The sequence below is a fragment of the Pyxicephalus adspersus genome, chromosome 6 (genome assembly GCF_032062135.1).
Source record: "Pyxicephalus adspersus chromosome 6, UCB_Pads_2.0, whole genome shotgun sequence".
Lineage (NCBI taxonomy): Eukaryota > Metazoa > Chordata > Amphibia > Anura > Pyxicephalidae > Pyxicephalus > Pyxicephalus adspersus.
In genome coordinates this window covers 45,786,509-45,804,685 of record NC_092863.1, presented here as the reverse complement: position 1 = coordinate 45,804,685, position 18,177 = coordinate 45,786,509, and the positions used below count along the sequence as shown (strand labels likewise).

The 18,177-nt window shown below is 37.8% G+C and overlaps 1 protein-coding gene across 1 annotated transcript; it reads left to right on the top strand.

Annotated features, from left to right (window-relative positions):
* The first annotated feature begins 1,101 nt into the window (after nt 1–1,101).
* MMP11 (matrix metallopeptidase 11) lies at nt 1,102–17,729 on the top strand. The gene is made up of 8 exons (XM_072415614.1): nt 1,102–1,359; nt 9,577–9,779; nt 9,896–10,039; nt 11,056–11,189; nt 11,299–11,543; nt 12,221–12,425; nt 13,585–13,845; nt 13,957–17,729. The coding sequence occupies exons 1-8, from the start codon at nt 1,270–1,272 to the stop codon at nt 14,097–14,099; spliced, it is 1,425 nt and encodes a 474-aa protein (XP_072271715.1). The 5' UTR covers nt 1,102–1,269; the 3' UTR covers nt 14,100–17,729.
* Nucleotides 17,730–18,177: the final 448 nt, after the last annotated feature.

Here is an 18,177-nt window from a genome sequence, read left to right as displayed (position 1 = left end):
CAACCACTGGTGTAGATAGCGGCGTGTGCACCTAGCCTTATGGCTTCATTTAGGTAGCCTTATCTTGAGAGATTTTTTTTATATTATTTAAAAAAAGGTTATCATTTAAAAAATATATTTAGTATTAGACAGTTAAAAACAGGGATACAAGTTTTACTGTTTTTATTTATAGAATTACAGTCAATAAACAATTATAAAACTATAAAAAGAAGCAGAAGAGAGGACGTTTGGGCACTTTTAATGTATAATCATTGCAGAACTAAAGTGCAACTAAATTTTAAAAACAAAAAGGTAGGTTTTATACTGCAATAAAATAAACATACCTGTCTGATCACAATTGTTTCATTACACTTACCCGTGTAATGCTCATTCGTGGCTGTTGCCATCTTCATATGGTCCTCCAAGAGTCAGATCTACGACTTGATAGGCCAAGCCAGAATGGCCTAAATCCGGTGCATGTGTGCAGGAGTTCAATCAGTCTGAGCAGAGCTAGAATGGCACACTAAGCAACGCATGCGTAGCTCAGTGTACTTTTAAAGAAAGATTGTGTACAGGCAAGTAAATATGTGTCATTGCCAACTTGCAGTTTTCCATTGTGGAATTATAATTCTAATTTCATAATACAAGTTATCCAATATTGGGTGTGACTCGACTGTAAACTTTCTGCTTTTCCAAGACAATAATTTAAAGACGAATAGATAAATTGGGTAAAGGTAGACTAAATCAAGAAACTGACCTAAAATGTTTTAAACACTAACTTTAATTAAATTAGAGTTTTCTGTAACCTTTAATGTTGTGGGTATGCTGTGTAACAAGCCTTGGAGTGTTTTTTGTGCTTATTATTGATGTGACGTTGCCAAGATAAATTAACACAATCTAAACTTTCTGTTAAAAAATAGTTTTTTTGTTGACAGCAAAATCACCCCTCCCTTGTTCCTTTCCAACTATACCCCTCTCCTTAGTCAACCTCTCTCTCTCTCCTTCTCTCCCTCTCCCTGTCTCCTTCCCAAATATTTAGCACGTGATGCTGCTGCTCAGATGTGTCACTTCAGGCCATAAAAGTGAAGGGAGAGAACAAAAGGCACAGAGGAGTATAAATCCCCAGCAGGGATTCTCTTCTCACTGACAGGCACCAGGCAGCTCCTCCACACATACACAGGAAAGAGAGAGAGAAACACTCAGGCAGAGAAAGAAAGAGAACAAAGAGGCTGCTGCAATACACAGTAGTTACTACTACCTCCTTTATACAACCTGTGCTCAGCTCAAACAATGCATCTCCTCATTATCCTGCCTGCCCTGTGCCTTCTAGGAGTACAACCAACACCTTTATCTCAGGGGAACTCCAAACACACAAACCAGGTGAGTCCCATACTGTTCCTTGCATTGCATTTATTATTTGTGTTCAGGTATTTCCCAATAGTAGCGTATATTTAATACAGACATAGTGCTATAGAGTTATACCAAAATACTTTTATTCTTTGATGTAGTAAGCAATAGCAATGCAGAAGTTTGGGAACATGATGTGATTTTGTGACATGCTTTGGCTAGATTAGTCAAACTTCATTCAATGTCCTCAGACTGAAAAACTTGTACCAAGTTCTAGCCAGGGTACTCAGGCCAAGCCAGTGTCATCTGGGGTGAAACCATGCATACTGGGACATTTGGACTTGTTTGATTTCTTTCCTCAGCTGTGCTTTGTCCATTTATTTTATGATGCCATTCATACAACTCAGACTGTAAACCATACATGCTGCATATTGTGCAATTCATATGTAATATATTCCTCTTTAGAAAAAAATATTACAATAGTTGGAAAATGCCTTATACACGCAGTATGATATGATTGTACATCTCTAAATGACTTTGACTGGATGTGTACATTTGGAATCTCCTTGTGTAATGTGTTATATATGTCTTAAAAAAACAGTGTACATATCCCTATGTTTCCTGAATTTTTGTGAAATTGGTGTCCATAAAAGAAGACTAGTTTAGTTCAGGATAGACTTATATCCTTAAGTTATTGTTATGTTACTCTTAAAGGAGAAGTGATTACATAAAGGATTGTGATGGTCTGCAGACTCTTCCACCTTCAATGCTGCAGACCTCTAACCATTCAGAGGTGATAATTTTCTGATTGGATGAGTGTGACAGCCACAGGATGACTCTGACAGACCCTGTTTGTATAAGGGATGTTGTGTTTCTGTGCTGTCAGCTGCCTGGGATTTGGAATCTGCAGGCTGGCATTTTTTTTATACATCAGTGCTAAGCACAGTGTATGTACTGACAGCTTTTCACAGGCGTACATGTACAGAAACCAGCATTTCACTTCTAAACCCCCTATGTAATCATGGGGATTTAAGCCATAACCCACTCATGTGAGTAATATGTTTGTTACAGTGTATTTATTTCCTTGACAAAACAATACATTTGCAGAAACAAAAAAAAGGTCAGTAATTGAAGATATCCATTCACACAATTCAATTCATTTTGTGTGATTGTCCCAGACTCTTGTATCTACTTCCGGATGTGTGCGCCAAGTTTCTGTCTAAAACACTGGCAGCCTTTGCTATAGTGGATATTGTGAAATGAACAATCAAGGAAAGTGGGATTTTGCAGATAATAATGATATGGGTTATCATAAAAACAAAAGCTGGTGAGGACATCACTTTTGTCTGCAATGTTGCAAATACCTGTACTTGGTCCAGGGTTTGCAATCATTAGATCTCTATGACATAGAACACCAACAGGTTTTTCCATTCAAGAAACATGAAATATGACTTTGTCTCCCCACAGATCTTCAGACAACTGCCATTTGATTAGTTGCTGTGGGTCACTGCCCTCTCCAAATCACTGTGGCTGATTACGCTGCATCATTGAATAAGCCTGCAAGTGACAGCTGTATGGCAGCTACTGCAGCCACTGTGAGCCCTACCCAGATGGATTCTGTGTTTTTGTTCAAAGTTATTTCCGATCTTTTGAAATGTTTATCCTCTATATAAACAGTATCTAAAAACATCTCACAGACTGGATGTTCACTGCAGAGAAATAGAGAGGGAGAACGTGTTGAAGGGAGGAAGGAGAATTTGTAAGAAGGGAATTTCTTTATTAACAAATATTTATTTTGTGTTTATTAAACATTGTACTCCTTAAGGTTGCCTGTTCAACTGTACCTTAAGCCTTGGCACATAGAGGAAACAATACTTTGAACTTAAATCAACTCATTCAAGTCACTTTGTGCCCAATATCTGATTAATATTTGCCTGTGAACTGTTAAGCTACATTTTGAATCCTATGGTTCTTTAATGTCACTGGTTGCTAATGAATTACTGTCTGTTTCGGAAATGAAGCAGACCTACTGGTAACCCTCCATTATAAACAGTGCAGGATCACTTGGTGGTTCTAAAGTTCAGTTCACCATAGTTGACAAAGGTAAATGATGGAGATAGATATATAGATAGAAATCATTATTTTCCCATAGAAATATATCTATATTGTTGTTACCATAGGTAGTTTGGAAAATATTGCTATATGCCTTCCATCTGTTAAATATGACCTTTCTGTTATTCAATTTGATTGTAGAACAGGAAGGGCCACAAGACTGTAAGGCCAGCAAAGGCTGGGTCGTGAGGTCATGTCAGACTGATTATGGTTAGGGTTACCCCTGCAGAACAAACACTTTATCAACCCCTATACTTTAAGACAAACACTTGCAGGCACCAATCTTAGCAGCATTGATAAGTTCCTTATTTTTTAGTCTTGGGTCATCGGGGTGCCCATTTCTAACATCTTCATTTTTTCTGTTGTACTAGAGACAGTATATTTACTACAGGACACTAGGGAATGGGCTTTTTAAGCTAAGTAAGGTATATTTTATATTATACTGAAGACTAGGCTGTACATATTAGTACTGTGTTTTTTTTCTCAAGTTGACATACATTTTTAACTCAAATCAAATGCTGGTCAGCAGATTTCCATTGGTTTTAATGAAATGTTTAGATGATAGTTCATAGGCTGTGTCTGACCTGCTTTGTATTGCTGCTATTCAAAATTAGCAGGTCATGGTGAGGTGTGTTTGAATTTCAGGTAAAATAGGTCAACTGCATCTAAATACAGGTCCTGAGTCTGAATAGAAAAAGCTTAATTTGACATGAAATTCTGTCTACAAGACCAGTGCCCTCTGTGGCATCCTACTAACAATTATAACTAGAAAGTATACTTTAACAGTGAGCGCCAGGGTCTCTGCAATTAATCCCCGTTCCATTTCACTGCAAAATGTCTCTGTTTTAAGGACTTTTTAAAACTGTTTAGAGAGATTTCATTTTATATCCTGTCCTAGAACCTAAACGAAAGTAAGAGGATATATTTCCAGTGTAAGGTTTGTCATCTCTTAAACAGTAATCATCGTAACACGTGTGCCCATTGGAAGATATTCTGTCTATTCCTGTTGGGGTGGCAACTCAGATTTTTGTACCCATAGGAAGTTTTAAGTGAATCAGACAGCCATTGCAAACATTTAGAGTAAAAGTTCAGCCTAAAAGAAGAGAAAATTGAATTCAGCACATCATGGGCCCACTCCCTAATTTAATGCAAAGTACAATGCTGTCGTCATCACATCCACACCGGTCTCTTCACCTGGAGGTCCACCCACTCTCAGGAGAAGACTGAAGGGATAGAAAATCCAACTTCTCAAGCTGTCATAAAGACTTCCAAAAAGGGTAAAGTATATTTTCCAAAACAGCATTACATACAGCAGGGGGTGACGGGAACTATACTAGGAGAAGATGAGTGAATGCCGCATGGTGGGTTGAGGGGTCCGAGCGTATAGTTGAGCCAGCAAAACCTTTTCGATGTCCCTCTCTGATTTTGTTACTGGGGGTTTACTTGATGGTATAAAGTCCAATAAATTATCATTTATCATTCAGCTCGCTAGGGGTTCCTTGAGCAAAAGCAGTTTGTGGTTTTATGGGTTGATGGTTTGTATGGTAAATTATTATTATTATTATTATTATTATTATTAATAATAATAATAATAATAATAAACAGTATTTATATAGCAGCAACATATTATGCAGCATTGTACATTACATAGGGGTTGCAAATGACAGGCAGATACAGACAGTGACACAGGAGGAGTAGAGGACCCTGCCCAGAAGACCTTACAGTCTTAGGAGGTGGGGGGAAGCAGCACACAATAGGAGGGGGGATATGGAATAGTGGGAAGTAGTGAGGGTTTTAAGAGACAGAAGACTTGTAGGCAACATTGAAAAGATGGGTTTTATGCACCCCTAAATGTTCAGAAAGTAGGAGCAAGCCAAATAGGACATGGAAGACCATTACAGAGAGTCAGGGCAGCTCTAGAAAAGTCCTGGAGCCGCTTGTGTGAGAAGGTTATAAAGGGTAAGTCATTAGTAGGTCATCCGAGGAGAGAAGAGCAGCTAGGGGAGTATTTTTTAATCAGGGCATAAAGGTAAGTGGGGCAAAGAACTGTGGAGGGATTTGGAGAGAAAGCATAGGAGATCGAATTTGATTCTAAAGTAAAATGAAAGCCAGTGTTAAAAAAATCAGCAACCTAAATACCATGATATTCTATTAAATATTAATGCATATCCTATTTGTAGTATAGCCATTCCAGTTTTATGTATGGTTTGTCAGGAACAAAGGGGTAGTAGATCCATGCAGAACTTGATAGGAAGTATTTTCATTTATCACATTAAAACTTTATACCACATACGTGATGCAAACAGTATTCTATAATTGAAGTCATCCAAAACCTGTAGAGATATGGAAGTACAAAGTGCCATGAAATAGCCTCTGGTATTTATCCTGTCTCAGCTTTGTATGGGTAACCAGCCCATGCATGTCTCCAGGTGACTTTGAATTTTAGTCATTGGTGTCTTTAGATGCTGATAAGTGGTGAAGTCACAGACAGAAAAATAAATTAGTCAGGGCTTAGTGTTTAATGGACTGGATCCTTAGGCAAGATTGAAGTCTCCAGGTCACACAGTGCAAACACAGACTGTTTACTATAGACAAGCTGTAAACCTTAAAGAAAACCATGGAGAGTCAGGCATGACAAAACCATTTATCCAGAAACGTGAGCCTTCTCTTAGTAACTCTTTGCCTTTTTAGATAATCTGGCCAGTGCTGATACAAATAAACTAAGTATATCAGGTATGCCTACTAGCTGGTGAAAAAATTATGCTTTAAGTGGAACTAAACCAAAAAATTAAAAAATCCCACTTACCACCGCAGATCCCTTGATGGCACTGGACCTTTCCTGTCCTAGAATTCTTCTTTAACCTGGTGCTGAGGAAGCATTGGGCACTGCCATTCGCATTCTTCTTCATCCTTCTTCTGGCTACGTTACCCAATCTTACACTGCACAGGTGCGAGATTGGATGATGTAGCCCGCTGTAATAGAGAGAAAAAAGAAAGCCCATCTCACTACGTATGTGTGAGATCGCCACCTTTTCCCCTCAGTGTAGAAAAAAGGCCCCTTCTGTGCATGCCTGATTTTGGGCATGCGCAGAAGTAACAGCTAGGAGCTAATCATTTTGTACATAGACATAGACATTCTGTACACTAAAAAACTTAAAATCTTGGATTAAAAATAAAAAAAGAAGCTTTGTACATGAGCAATCAAGAGTTTAATGCCAAGGGGGCCCATAGCTACGTTTTTCTCATTAGTAGTATGTGCAACCTAAATGTTCTCTTTAAATTGGAGATTGGTGTAAATGCCCCTATACATTGGTGGTTAATGTAAATGCCTCTTTTTCATTGGTTGTCAGTGCTAAAAACCCTCTTCAGATCAGTTGACAGAGGAGAAGAGTCCCATTACATTGATGGGCAGTGAAGAGAAGCCCTTGTACGCTGCTAATTACAGAATTGTTCCAGCTCAGTTATAATAAAATGCAACCTGTCAAACTGGTGTCACAAACACAAAAAGCAATTTACAAAAATGCCGCCCAGCCTATACTAAAAGACCACGGGGTGTAATGTGATGACAGATCTGGGTGGTGCATAGGCAGCAAAACTCTAAGCCCCTAAGTTATCTATTGTCCAACCCCACTCGAACCTGTTGTTAGTAAATGTAAATGGCATTCCTTCTATGGATTTGGTGGATGTACTACTAGAAATATATATTTTCCAAGGCCCACTGCGTACTCAAATCCAATCATCCCAGAAGAACACTACTGGGCAGGGTGCCAGGCCAAGCTCTGGCTGCTGGTCCCATAGACAGCAACAGAATAATAGAATAGACAACAATGGAACAAAAGAAGTGGAAGTATACCTGGCACCACGGCAAGTTTTTTGCCACTTGGAGGTTTTAAGCCAGGTGTGCAGTGAACCATGAAAAGTAAATCTACCTAATACCAGTTAGGAAATGCCATTTTTATCTACAGATGGGGAAAATATGATGTGTGAGAACAAGATTTTCAAAGAACCTCAAAAATGTACTTCCTGCCAAACTCTCCTTTTATAATGTTTTTTATTCCCTTTTTGTGAATGTTGTCCACATTATCTAATTTGTTCTATATGACTGGATCTTCACCAGCTTATGGACTGGCTTACATACTCATAAAATCATAAGAAATGATAAGGAAGGGCTCTCTGATACAGAATACAATTTGGTGTGATGCTTTGGAATATTTTAGTTTGGTCCATTGTCGACCAAGATGAAGACTAACTAAGTAACATAACCGAACTCTATCCAAATCCTTCAGAATTCACCCACAGTTTCTTTCTTTGGGACAGGGATGGTAGATTCTTTTGCAGAATTCATGATTCATTACTACAAAAAAGGGTAAACCATTATTAGCTCTGGTAGATAAAGTTGTATTTAATATGTATTCATGCAAAGGGGCTTCCACTACAAAGAGAATTACTGCAAGCTTGCTGTAAAAATGCATGCTTGCAGATCATTCCATACATGAGTGTGAAACCAACCTATAGAACCAGAATCCAACTGAGAACGTTTATTTTATGAAGAAAAAGCACTTGAGCCCTGTACCTCCCATGCACAGTGTCTTGAACTCTAGATGGTTTACCATACCTGTAGGGGTAAAGCGGCATTCAGACCTATTTTACTAACCGGGTATGTGGGATTCCTTGTGATAAACAGGTTATATTTATCTACAGTAAAACATGATCCTTAGCAACATATTGTACTTCAGCTTTGCTCCTCCGGTATTTTTTTCTAAATGTGTATATATAGCTTATGATTGGTTATCTAAATAATAAAGACTGCATTTTATTGAATACAATATGCTGATGTAAGGAACGTGAGAGTTCTAAAAGTTTCTCACAGCTACTAGTTTTAAGCCTGCCTTTGAAAGTGACTGATGATAGACAGCAAAGAGAGGATACAGCACGGCCTTTAGAACGCATACTTCCAGATAATCTTTCAGCGTTTTGGCTGTCAAATATTGCACATCAAGTAATTAACTGGATTTGTCATACTTTAGTACAATTACAATGTTTTCTGGAAGGTCTACAAAGTTTTGCTTGTTGCCTGATATTGCTTTATAAAAGTGAACCTATATCTTGCCCAATCATATGTTTCCAAAGGCCAATCATTAATTAAATGAAGTAGTACACACAATGTAAGCAATGTAGTACATTGTGTACTACAAAGTATTTTTTCCTGAGTAAATTAAGGAAGCAGGGGTGATTGCTCACGCAGGAACTGAAATTCAAGAGCAGACTGCACATAAAGAAAAGGAAGTCATTGATTTTGTGCACCCACAGGAGGTGACAAGCAGGAGATGATAGCCTGGTGCTCTGACCCCAAGTACACACACCTATCCAGTTAATTTGTAATCCAACATAAATCTCACTCCTTAAGATCTGAAATCCACTACACAGCTCAGGTGCATGCTACAAATGAAAGGTTTTATTTAATTTTTTTTTTTACATAAGATGCCTGAAGCATATGTATTTTTTGCAATTCTTTCTGCATTTATTTTATGGAAATGCCGACAGAATAAACTTATTCCCTAAAATTGAACTCCACAAATTAAAATGAAAAATCCTGCCCCACGGTGCTGGAATGCTCCTTTACATTGGCATTTTCTAGGAAGCAGGATTTTTTGACGTGCATTATAAGGGATAATTTCATGGCTGCAACCACATCACAGAGCACATTATAGAAATGGCTGTGGGTTAGAGGTGGCTACAGTATTGAAAAAATAAAGTAAGTAAGTAAAGTTGCTTACAGTATGAAGGTACCCCACTGCAATAGTATTTTTTTTCTGAAATTAGGCAGTAAAAAATGCCCTTTTATGCAGCTAAAACCATGGTCACATGACATTCCAGTCCAGAGTCTTCTTTCTTTTTTTATGTGCAAAAGGTGTAATCCTTCTTTGGGTTTCCACTGGCTGTATGCCATAAACACCTAAAACATAACCCCACTTCCTATGTATTAAAGAAGTTACTTCCATATAGAAGGGGTGGAAAATTATTTATTTGCCGGAAGATGGGCAATATTTGATATCATTGTTATACACATTGTGGAGAACAAACAAGGTGGATCATTACAAATGCCTGGATAAATAACTCAGTCTATTTTATATTTAGAACCAGAAGCAGCCTTCAGTAAAACCAAGGCCATGGACACGTAACACTCATACAAAGGGACTGCTCCGACCTAATAATTCATGGAATCCCCCTCGCTGTGGCGTACCTGATATTCCTGCCCCCCCAGATTCCTCTGGACGTAACAGACAAAAGCGCTTTGTGCTTTCTGGTGGACGCTGGGAGAAGACAAACCTCACGTACAGGTAAAATTGTGTGTGTTGATAATAAAATGTTACCATATTTTTTATTTCCTTCTGTGTTTTTGGAAGATGACGGTGGTCATCTACCAGGCCTGATAATGTTGTTTCTAATGTTTCAGGATTATCCGCTTCCCATGGCAGCTCAGTAAAGCAAAGGTGCGAAGGACTCTTGCTGAAGCACTGAGAGTATGGAGTGAGGTGACCCCTCTGACATTCACTGAGGTCTATGAAGGGCGGGCTGACATTGTTATTGATTTCACACGGTGAGTTCACATAATATACACAATCAAGTGCATGGACATTTGTGTAGTGATGTATGGAGCATATAAAGTCAATATACTATGATTACCTACTATGGATGTATACAGTATTAGGAAACCTATAACAACAACAATATACAGTTCCTTAATTTTACATCTTAACTCCAGTCAGTTTTTATTTATTACCTACATCTTCACAGAAAGACTTCCCTTCTTAAATGTTTCAGATAGTGAAAAGTTAGAGCCACTGCAGTTATGTCTGTGTCCTTAGGTAGTTACCGCTTTCTTTATTTTTTGTCCAATTTTCACTGGGAAAAGAAGTTATGTGAATTTCCCCATCAGGGTCACATACTGCACTAAAAACATATTAGAAATATTTACTCTTTCCAAGTCTATCCAAAAAGTCCCAAGTCTTTCCTAAAGGATTACAGTCAGGTAAAAAATGGGTCAGCTTTGTATTATCATAGAGTAGCCTACCCTAATAGGATTGAAATTAGAAAGCAAATTCAATTGTGAAAGAACAAATGCTCGTATTTTCAATTTTGGTAAAAAAAAAATGTACACAGATAATCTATTTAAAAATAAATCCAAAAGTGTTTTTGTGCAGACGCTATTTACATTTCATGAATACAGTAAGGAATAATGTGTAAGGCAATATGGAGTACATAAATATATTCAGATCAATCTTTTTTGTCAAAAGAGCTCAAAATCAATTTCCTCATCATAATCATATACATGCTAATAGCAGTTCTGAAGGAAGAACAATAAAAAAAATCCAGTGTTTTTTTGGTACCTATGCTTGCTAGTAGTAGTTTATAGGATACTGTTTGTAAATACTATCCTGAGTACTAATTACTACTGACTCCTACTAATATCGATGTAAATACTGGAGTGTGTATATCCAGAGACGAGTAGAAACAGATCCTGAGATCATAACAGAGATATACTCTGAGCCAGCAGTGGCACCAGGAGGATCATAACAGTAATATAGACATAATCTGCAATACAATACTTTACAGGTACTGGCATGGAGACAATCTGCCTTTTGATGGTCCTGGGGGCATCCTTGCACATGCTTTCTTTCCAAAGACACACAGAGAGGGGGATGTACATTTTGACTATGATGAAGCTTGGACCATTGGAAACAGTATAGGTAGGTGGTAGGTGTGAATTACAGACACAATAGGAACAATTATTCTTTCCTTACTTTAAAATCATGTAGTTGTATTATGAGTAAATTTCTTTCTCCTTATGTATTGCAGGCACAGATCTTCTTCAAGTAGCTGCTCATGAGTTTGGACATGTGCTTGGCTTGCAACATTCCTCAGTCTCCAAGTCACTGATGTCTCCATTTTACTCTTTCCGTTACCCACTCAGTCTTAGTTTAGACGATAAGCAAGGCATTCAGTACTTGTATGGAGCACCGCATCCCCCAACCACAGCTCCAACTCCAAAGCCAGAAGGCAATCAGCCAGAACATGAAAGCAATGAAATCCCTTATTCAGAGGTTAGAAAAGTAATACTATCTACATATATCAAAACCCCTAAACTGTGTTCTTACATTGGATTTAAGAAGATTTAGTAATAAGTAAAAGTACTTAGTATAAATTATACATTTCAACTATCAAAACATTTTGCTGTTTCCTAGCAAACAGCTTTGTCTTTGAATGTTTATAATTCCTTAATGCAATCTAACGTTTAGGGCTGAAACACATTTTTGGATGCGGTGTATTACTTGCGTTAATGCATTGCGATATTAATTATTTTGAGGTAAGGCAGTTCTGAAGCATATGCACAGTAGTGCATCAGACCGTAATGCACTACACTGTGTTGTGGTGTACCACATCAGAAAAAATGCAGCATGTACATTTTTTTGTCCATTCTTGTACATATATTTATTTTGAATGGGCTGTCTTAACGCAACACATGTTAACTCAAAGCACAATAAGTTCATGTGCATGCAATAACACAGCACACAAGGCAAGGGCATTGACGTGTGAATCAGTCATTAAAGTGCATGTGATGTGTGAAATAATTGTTGTATATGATTGCCATGGTAAAAAAAAGGTATAAAAAAGCGTCCAAAAAAATGAGGAGTGGCAGCTAGATATCATTGTACTTATTATTTCCATACATTTATATACAATGTAATATTGAGAGCAGGTTTTTTTATGTTGCTTGCAGCCAGATGCCTGTTTCACAGATTTTGATGCTGTATCCACAATCCGTGGGGAGCTGTTCTTTTTCAAATCCGGCTATGTATGGCGCTTGAGAGGAGGAAAACTACAGAGTGGATATCCAGCCTTGGCTTCCCGGCACTGGAAAGGAATCCCAGAGTCTGTGGATGCTGCTTTGGAAGACTCAGCTGGGAACATCTGGTTCTTTAATGGTAAGCAAAATATATGGGTATATGGGATAGTCTGGCACTGTTTTATCTCAGCTGGCATTATCCTGTAAAGAGATCCACCAGTATGCCAAAATAGCTTATCCATGTGCAGACTGATTATTAGAGGTGAGTAAAAGAGTACAAATCATATCTATCACCCCCAAACTGTCCGTATTTTTGTATTCCCAGTCAAAAAAAAGAAAGTTCATGCACCTCCCCTTTCTGTCTAGATCGCCACATCGATCAAGAGTGCAGAGTCTCCCGGCATACCTATGTCACACATCCCAGGAGGCTCCTAGCTGCTCCTTCTGTGCATACCACTAATACAAGTGATTACACTCTTTACAAAACATGGGACACTAGGCAGTTGTATCACAATACCGGGGCACTGGACAGTTGGGGCATAATACAAAGACAATGAAAAAATAGGATGTACTTTGGGATGGGCTTTAGAAAGTTTTAAAAAAAAGTATAGGTGCAGGGTAGAAATCTTTTTTTATTGAAACAACCATAAATAGGGATGTATTTCATCTTTTGTTCTTGAAATCGGCAAAGTGGATATTGGTAATATGATACAAGTTAAGACGGGCCTAGGGATCTGTGAACATTCTTAGCCCATAGTTGTGTGTCTGCACACAGGAGCCTTGGCGTGTTATATTAACCCTTAGGCTCTGCAGATTTTCTAGTTTCTGCCAGTTCCCGACAGATCTACCTCCCACTACTCCACTACCCCATAACATAACAAACCCAAGGGCACAATATTTCACCTGCTGAGAAAAAATATAAGGGCAGAATTAGAATGCAGACAAAGGTTATACGAAAAGCAAAAGAAGACATTTTACCATAGAAAACAGTAAGAAACTGGATTGTGTTCACTGTTTACAATATGTGCAAAAGAAACAGTCACATTGTAAAAGCCAGGAGATAATATATTCTGCAAAAGATACTACCCAAAAGACTACTAGGGACAATGCAGAAGAAATAATTAGTAATTTACAGTTAGAACACCCTGTTTAGTAACATTACTCCCATAGGCCCTATCAGCTATTATGTTTCTTTAGGTAACACATTATCCTGTTGCTGTGGATCCATATTCATTACACAAATCAGCCTATATATATGTAGAAATGTAATTTTCTATATGTTTTTTTTTTCATTATAGGACCACGATTCTGGATTTATGATACAAAGCTTCAGGTTACAGGTCCCTTCCAGTTATCAGACCTTGGACTGTCTGTCACCAGCATTCAAGCTGCCTTTTTATGGGGGACTGACAAAAACAAGAAAACATACCTTTTTAGAGGAGCAGAGTACTGGCGTTTAAATACTGACACCAGACGGGTGGAAAGTTGGCACTCCCGAAGTATGAGTGATTGGAGAGGAGTACCTCCAGGAATAAGTGCGGCCTTCCAGGACGAACATGGTATGACAGCTAAAAAAGTTTAAATTGGTGGATTTGGTTATCCACCACAGTAATAAAAAATAACTTTAAAAATGTGTTTCCACTAACACTGATGACTTTTTGATGTTCTAGGTTTTGCCTACTTCTTGAGGGGAAGATACTACTGGAAGTTTGACCCAGTACAGGTGAGAGTTATGGAGGGTTATCCACGTTTGGTCAGCAAGGATTTCTTCAACTGTCCTGTATCATCTTCTTCAGTCAATTCATTACGATGAAGTTGGACTCTATCAGTGTTCAAGAGAACACAGACGTTCTTCTGGGTTCACCTACTCTGGCACGGCCCTGAGGGCACTCATGCCCCGATTTTGCTGCACCATACAGATGCAAGCAGGAACCAGTCTTTTCTTAAGTGTTGTATTCTGGTCATGTTTTTTACCTAACAACCTTCTTACACAGCAGAAAGGTTTCACCACATGTACTCAAAATTTACTAAAGGGACATTGCTAATCTATGCCGAGTATGTCAAGTCATTTTACATACTGGCATGGCAAATGAAAAACTGACATAGTTTATCTATGCATAAAGCAGCTTGCATTTTGTGGCTTTACACAGTAATCTGTACACAAGGTCACAGAAATGGCATCTTCTTCACTGCCTATGCTTTTACAGATTTTTGACTCTCTTCAATGGACAAATCAAACAAAGCTCAAAACTGAAAAATTCTGAAGTGAGCATTCAGTTATTAATTGCAGTGGATTGCATGTGTTAAACCAACTTAAAGCAGTGCCAAAAAAAAGACTTTTAACTTAAATATCAGTGTCTATACAAAGCCATTACCTCTATCAGTGCTGGTCACTGACCTGGCTAGGTTTATGGTTCAGTATTTTTATTGCATGTTACTGTCTGGAAACAGCAAATGTTGCTCGTACTAATTTTGTAACAGTTTTGTAACATTGTAAACTAAATCTAGTAAATGACTTCTTTGTAATGTAAAACTAAGGCTGGATACCTTCAAATGGTCCTTACAAGTCAATACCTGAACAATCTGCTTACTTGTCTGCAAATCAAACCCATCTTACTAAAAAGAAGGAAAGGAGTTACCCTGAAAACATGACAACCAAAATGTGTGAGAAATATAGATTGCCAGCATACTAGCTAACAGAGATGACCAAACTGTGCAACAATGCATTAGTGACAATGCAGAAATGTTGTCACCCCCTAACCTTCAGGTTCTTGTTCACTACAGTTACAGCCTATATCGCACTATAAATGGGTGCAGGCAAGCTACTACCTTCATGCAGCAAAGTTAATAGGTTCTCTTTGCTCTTTTATTCAGAACCTATTCAGACCCAAACACTTGCAAAACATTTGCATGTGGCTGCAGTGCAAATCTTTAAACAACCATATGGGAGTCATGTTTCAGCGATCTGCCTCAGCTGCAAGCAAAAGATGGTTCCCAACCGCTCCCATTACTTGAATAAAAGAGAGAATGACAGCGGGTGAGCCCTTATTCATCACAATCCATAATCAATAACACCAGTGTAATATGTACCATATTTTTTATAAGTCATTACAAAATCCATGAACCCTTCTATGGGTCTTTCTTCTTCATCCGACTGCACTGGGTTTGAAGAAAACAAAGTAACTTAAAAATGTCTTTTCATCTTTATCGCAAATGTGCCAATATACAAGAACAGATTCAGTCCCAGTTTCTTCAATGCATTTAAGGAATTCTGCTTCCTCAGGAATCGCTTGACTGACATCAAAGTAAATTGATAATTGCCGTCTATTAGACAAACCATTCAGAGCATTAATAATTAATATATTCTAATCTGGATGAATCTGAAATAAAACCTTTTAGGAATTGCAATAGGGTCCACCAATAGGTTGGGATTTTTCATCATTGGTGTAATTTGAGGCGTTAAAAGCATTCTTCCAACATTGTCCCAATGTTGGGCAATATTCTTGTCTATTTTTGTCACTATAGAAATCAATCCTCAATCCAAACCCTGTATTTTGATGTCAGTCCTGTGATTCCTGAGGAAACAGAGTTTGCGAAACACATTGGGACACTGGGACTGAATCTGTACTTGTAATATTGGCACTTTTGCGATAAAGTTGAAAAGATGTATTTTATATTTTAATGTGAATTAATGAATCAGGTGCCCTAAAAGTCCATGGTAACATACCAAAAAGTTTATTGTTACAATTAATTTGGATGTGGGACCTTCAAAATATATTTATTTCCAACAAAGAAGCATTCAATTACTTTTAACGATTTGCCAGAAATGAGTATCTACATAAACAATAGTGGTTTACAATGACTTTACTACCTCTGGTGTTACCAATGGTATGCTAGAACCTGATATCAGCATATATATGTGTCAGCACAAGTTTGGTGTTTGAAAAGTGAGGTGGAGGCAAAACATAGGGGAAGATATAATTTTTAAGTACTGTGTGAAAAATAAAAGAGGGCGAAAGAAGAAAGGAGGGAAAGGGAATCAAGCCTGTATCAAAACAACCCAATCCCCTTAAAATATAACAGTTTAAGAGGGTAGGTATCCAACTTTTAAGGTAAAACCTGAGATCAAAAGTGGGGATCCTAGGGTTGTGTAGTTCAAATCAAGAAGAATGTGACCTTGAAACAAGGTAATTTCAAGTAATTTATTTACACACATCCAAATGAACATTACCATCTATGAAAACATCAACAGATGATAGATGTCAAAGGCATAACTTTAGATGTAGTGCTAGACAATGCAACAGTCCATATAGTCCACTCCTTTTCTAGCCCTTCAACCCAATGCATTTCACACCTTTGTGCTTCATCAGTGGCGGGTAGAGTAGGGTTCACAAAAACAACCTTAGCTAAAACAAAACAATCTTATTTGCGGGCATATCCTTGTGGAGACATGCCCCATTTGCCCTAATGACTTCTTAGAAGATATCATTATGTCAAATGGTTTATGCTCTCCACCCATACAGATCGAAGACTTTCTACTTGGTATGCTGGGCTAATGTCTTGGTTGGAGGGAAAACATCAATTCAAATACCATCTATGCAGAGGTTGCAATTCTCTAACTTTCTGTGACCTTTTTATATTTGCACATCTCTGTTAGTCTAGTGTGATTTTGATCTTACTTGAGTGGCAATTTTTCCTTGTAATTTCCTGTGCCTAGAACGCTTTGGCACCTGTTGTTATTGGTTAACTACAGGGTTATTGGTTATTGGTTAACTACAGGGTATAAAACAGATGAAACTTTGTGGTCATAATGTATTTAAAAAGTGTTCATTGCTAGGTGTTAGTGCCCAAGTGAACTTTCAGTTCTAATCCAAAGCCAGGTGCATCAAAGCAAAAAGTGTGTAAAGTATTTCATTATGTTTCGTTTAGAAAGCAAACACAGATGTAGTAGAAATGCATGTCCCCTGCCAGCATGCTGCAGAACCCTTGTTCTTTGTGTGGAAACAATGATCTCTCTGCATAAGTCTGATTTACAACGTATTCAGATAAATAATTCTGCAATCACTAAAGCCCAAATCTAAGCAGGTGTCTGCAGAGAGATCACTTCTTTTACACAGAGAGCATAGGTTCCTTCTCTACATTATCCTGGCAGGGGACAAACTTTCTATTCAGTCTGCAACTAATTCTAAAGATTTTTTTTTATGGATTAGAAGAAATTATAAAGATTGCACACCTTTGTTTTGGTACCCGTGAAAAGTATTTGGCTGATTTAGGCACCCAATTTCAATTGGGCTTTAGCTGAAAAGGTATTCCTTTATAAAAAGCCATTATGCAGTGTTGTGATAAACACTAACTTTTAAATAACAAATGTGAGATTATTACCATGTAATGTTGTATATAAATTTTTTTATGATCTACAATAAACAGACTTTGTTTTTTTAAACAGTTTTGTGCAATTACTAGTGTAACAGGAAACAATAAGGCACACCAGTCATACTTTTTCAGGGAACTGTTAACAAAATTCCCAAACTGGTATTTACTACATCAGGCCCACTAAAGTAGGCACATATCACGTGTGTATGTATAACATAGGAAAAGTTAGGGATTTCCACCTACGCGTATTTTTTATCTTACACAGGCCGCATCCCCAATAAACCATAAAGAAATGTATATGGTGAAGAACACCAATTTTTGTAGCGGGATTTTTTAGGCCAATACCAACAACGTGTATTATGAAAATAACAAAATTTTAATTAATATTTACAATAAAAACAATCATTCCAAGTACATAAAACACCATAACACCATTATTACAAGCAATAACCTCTCCTTTCGTTGTACATTCTGAGTTTGTTCTCTATGCCGACTCTATCACACTGGGAAGCTGGTTT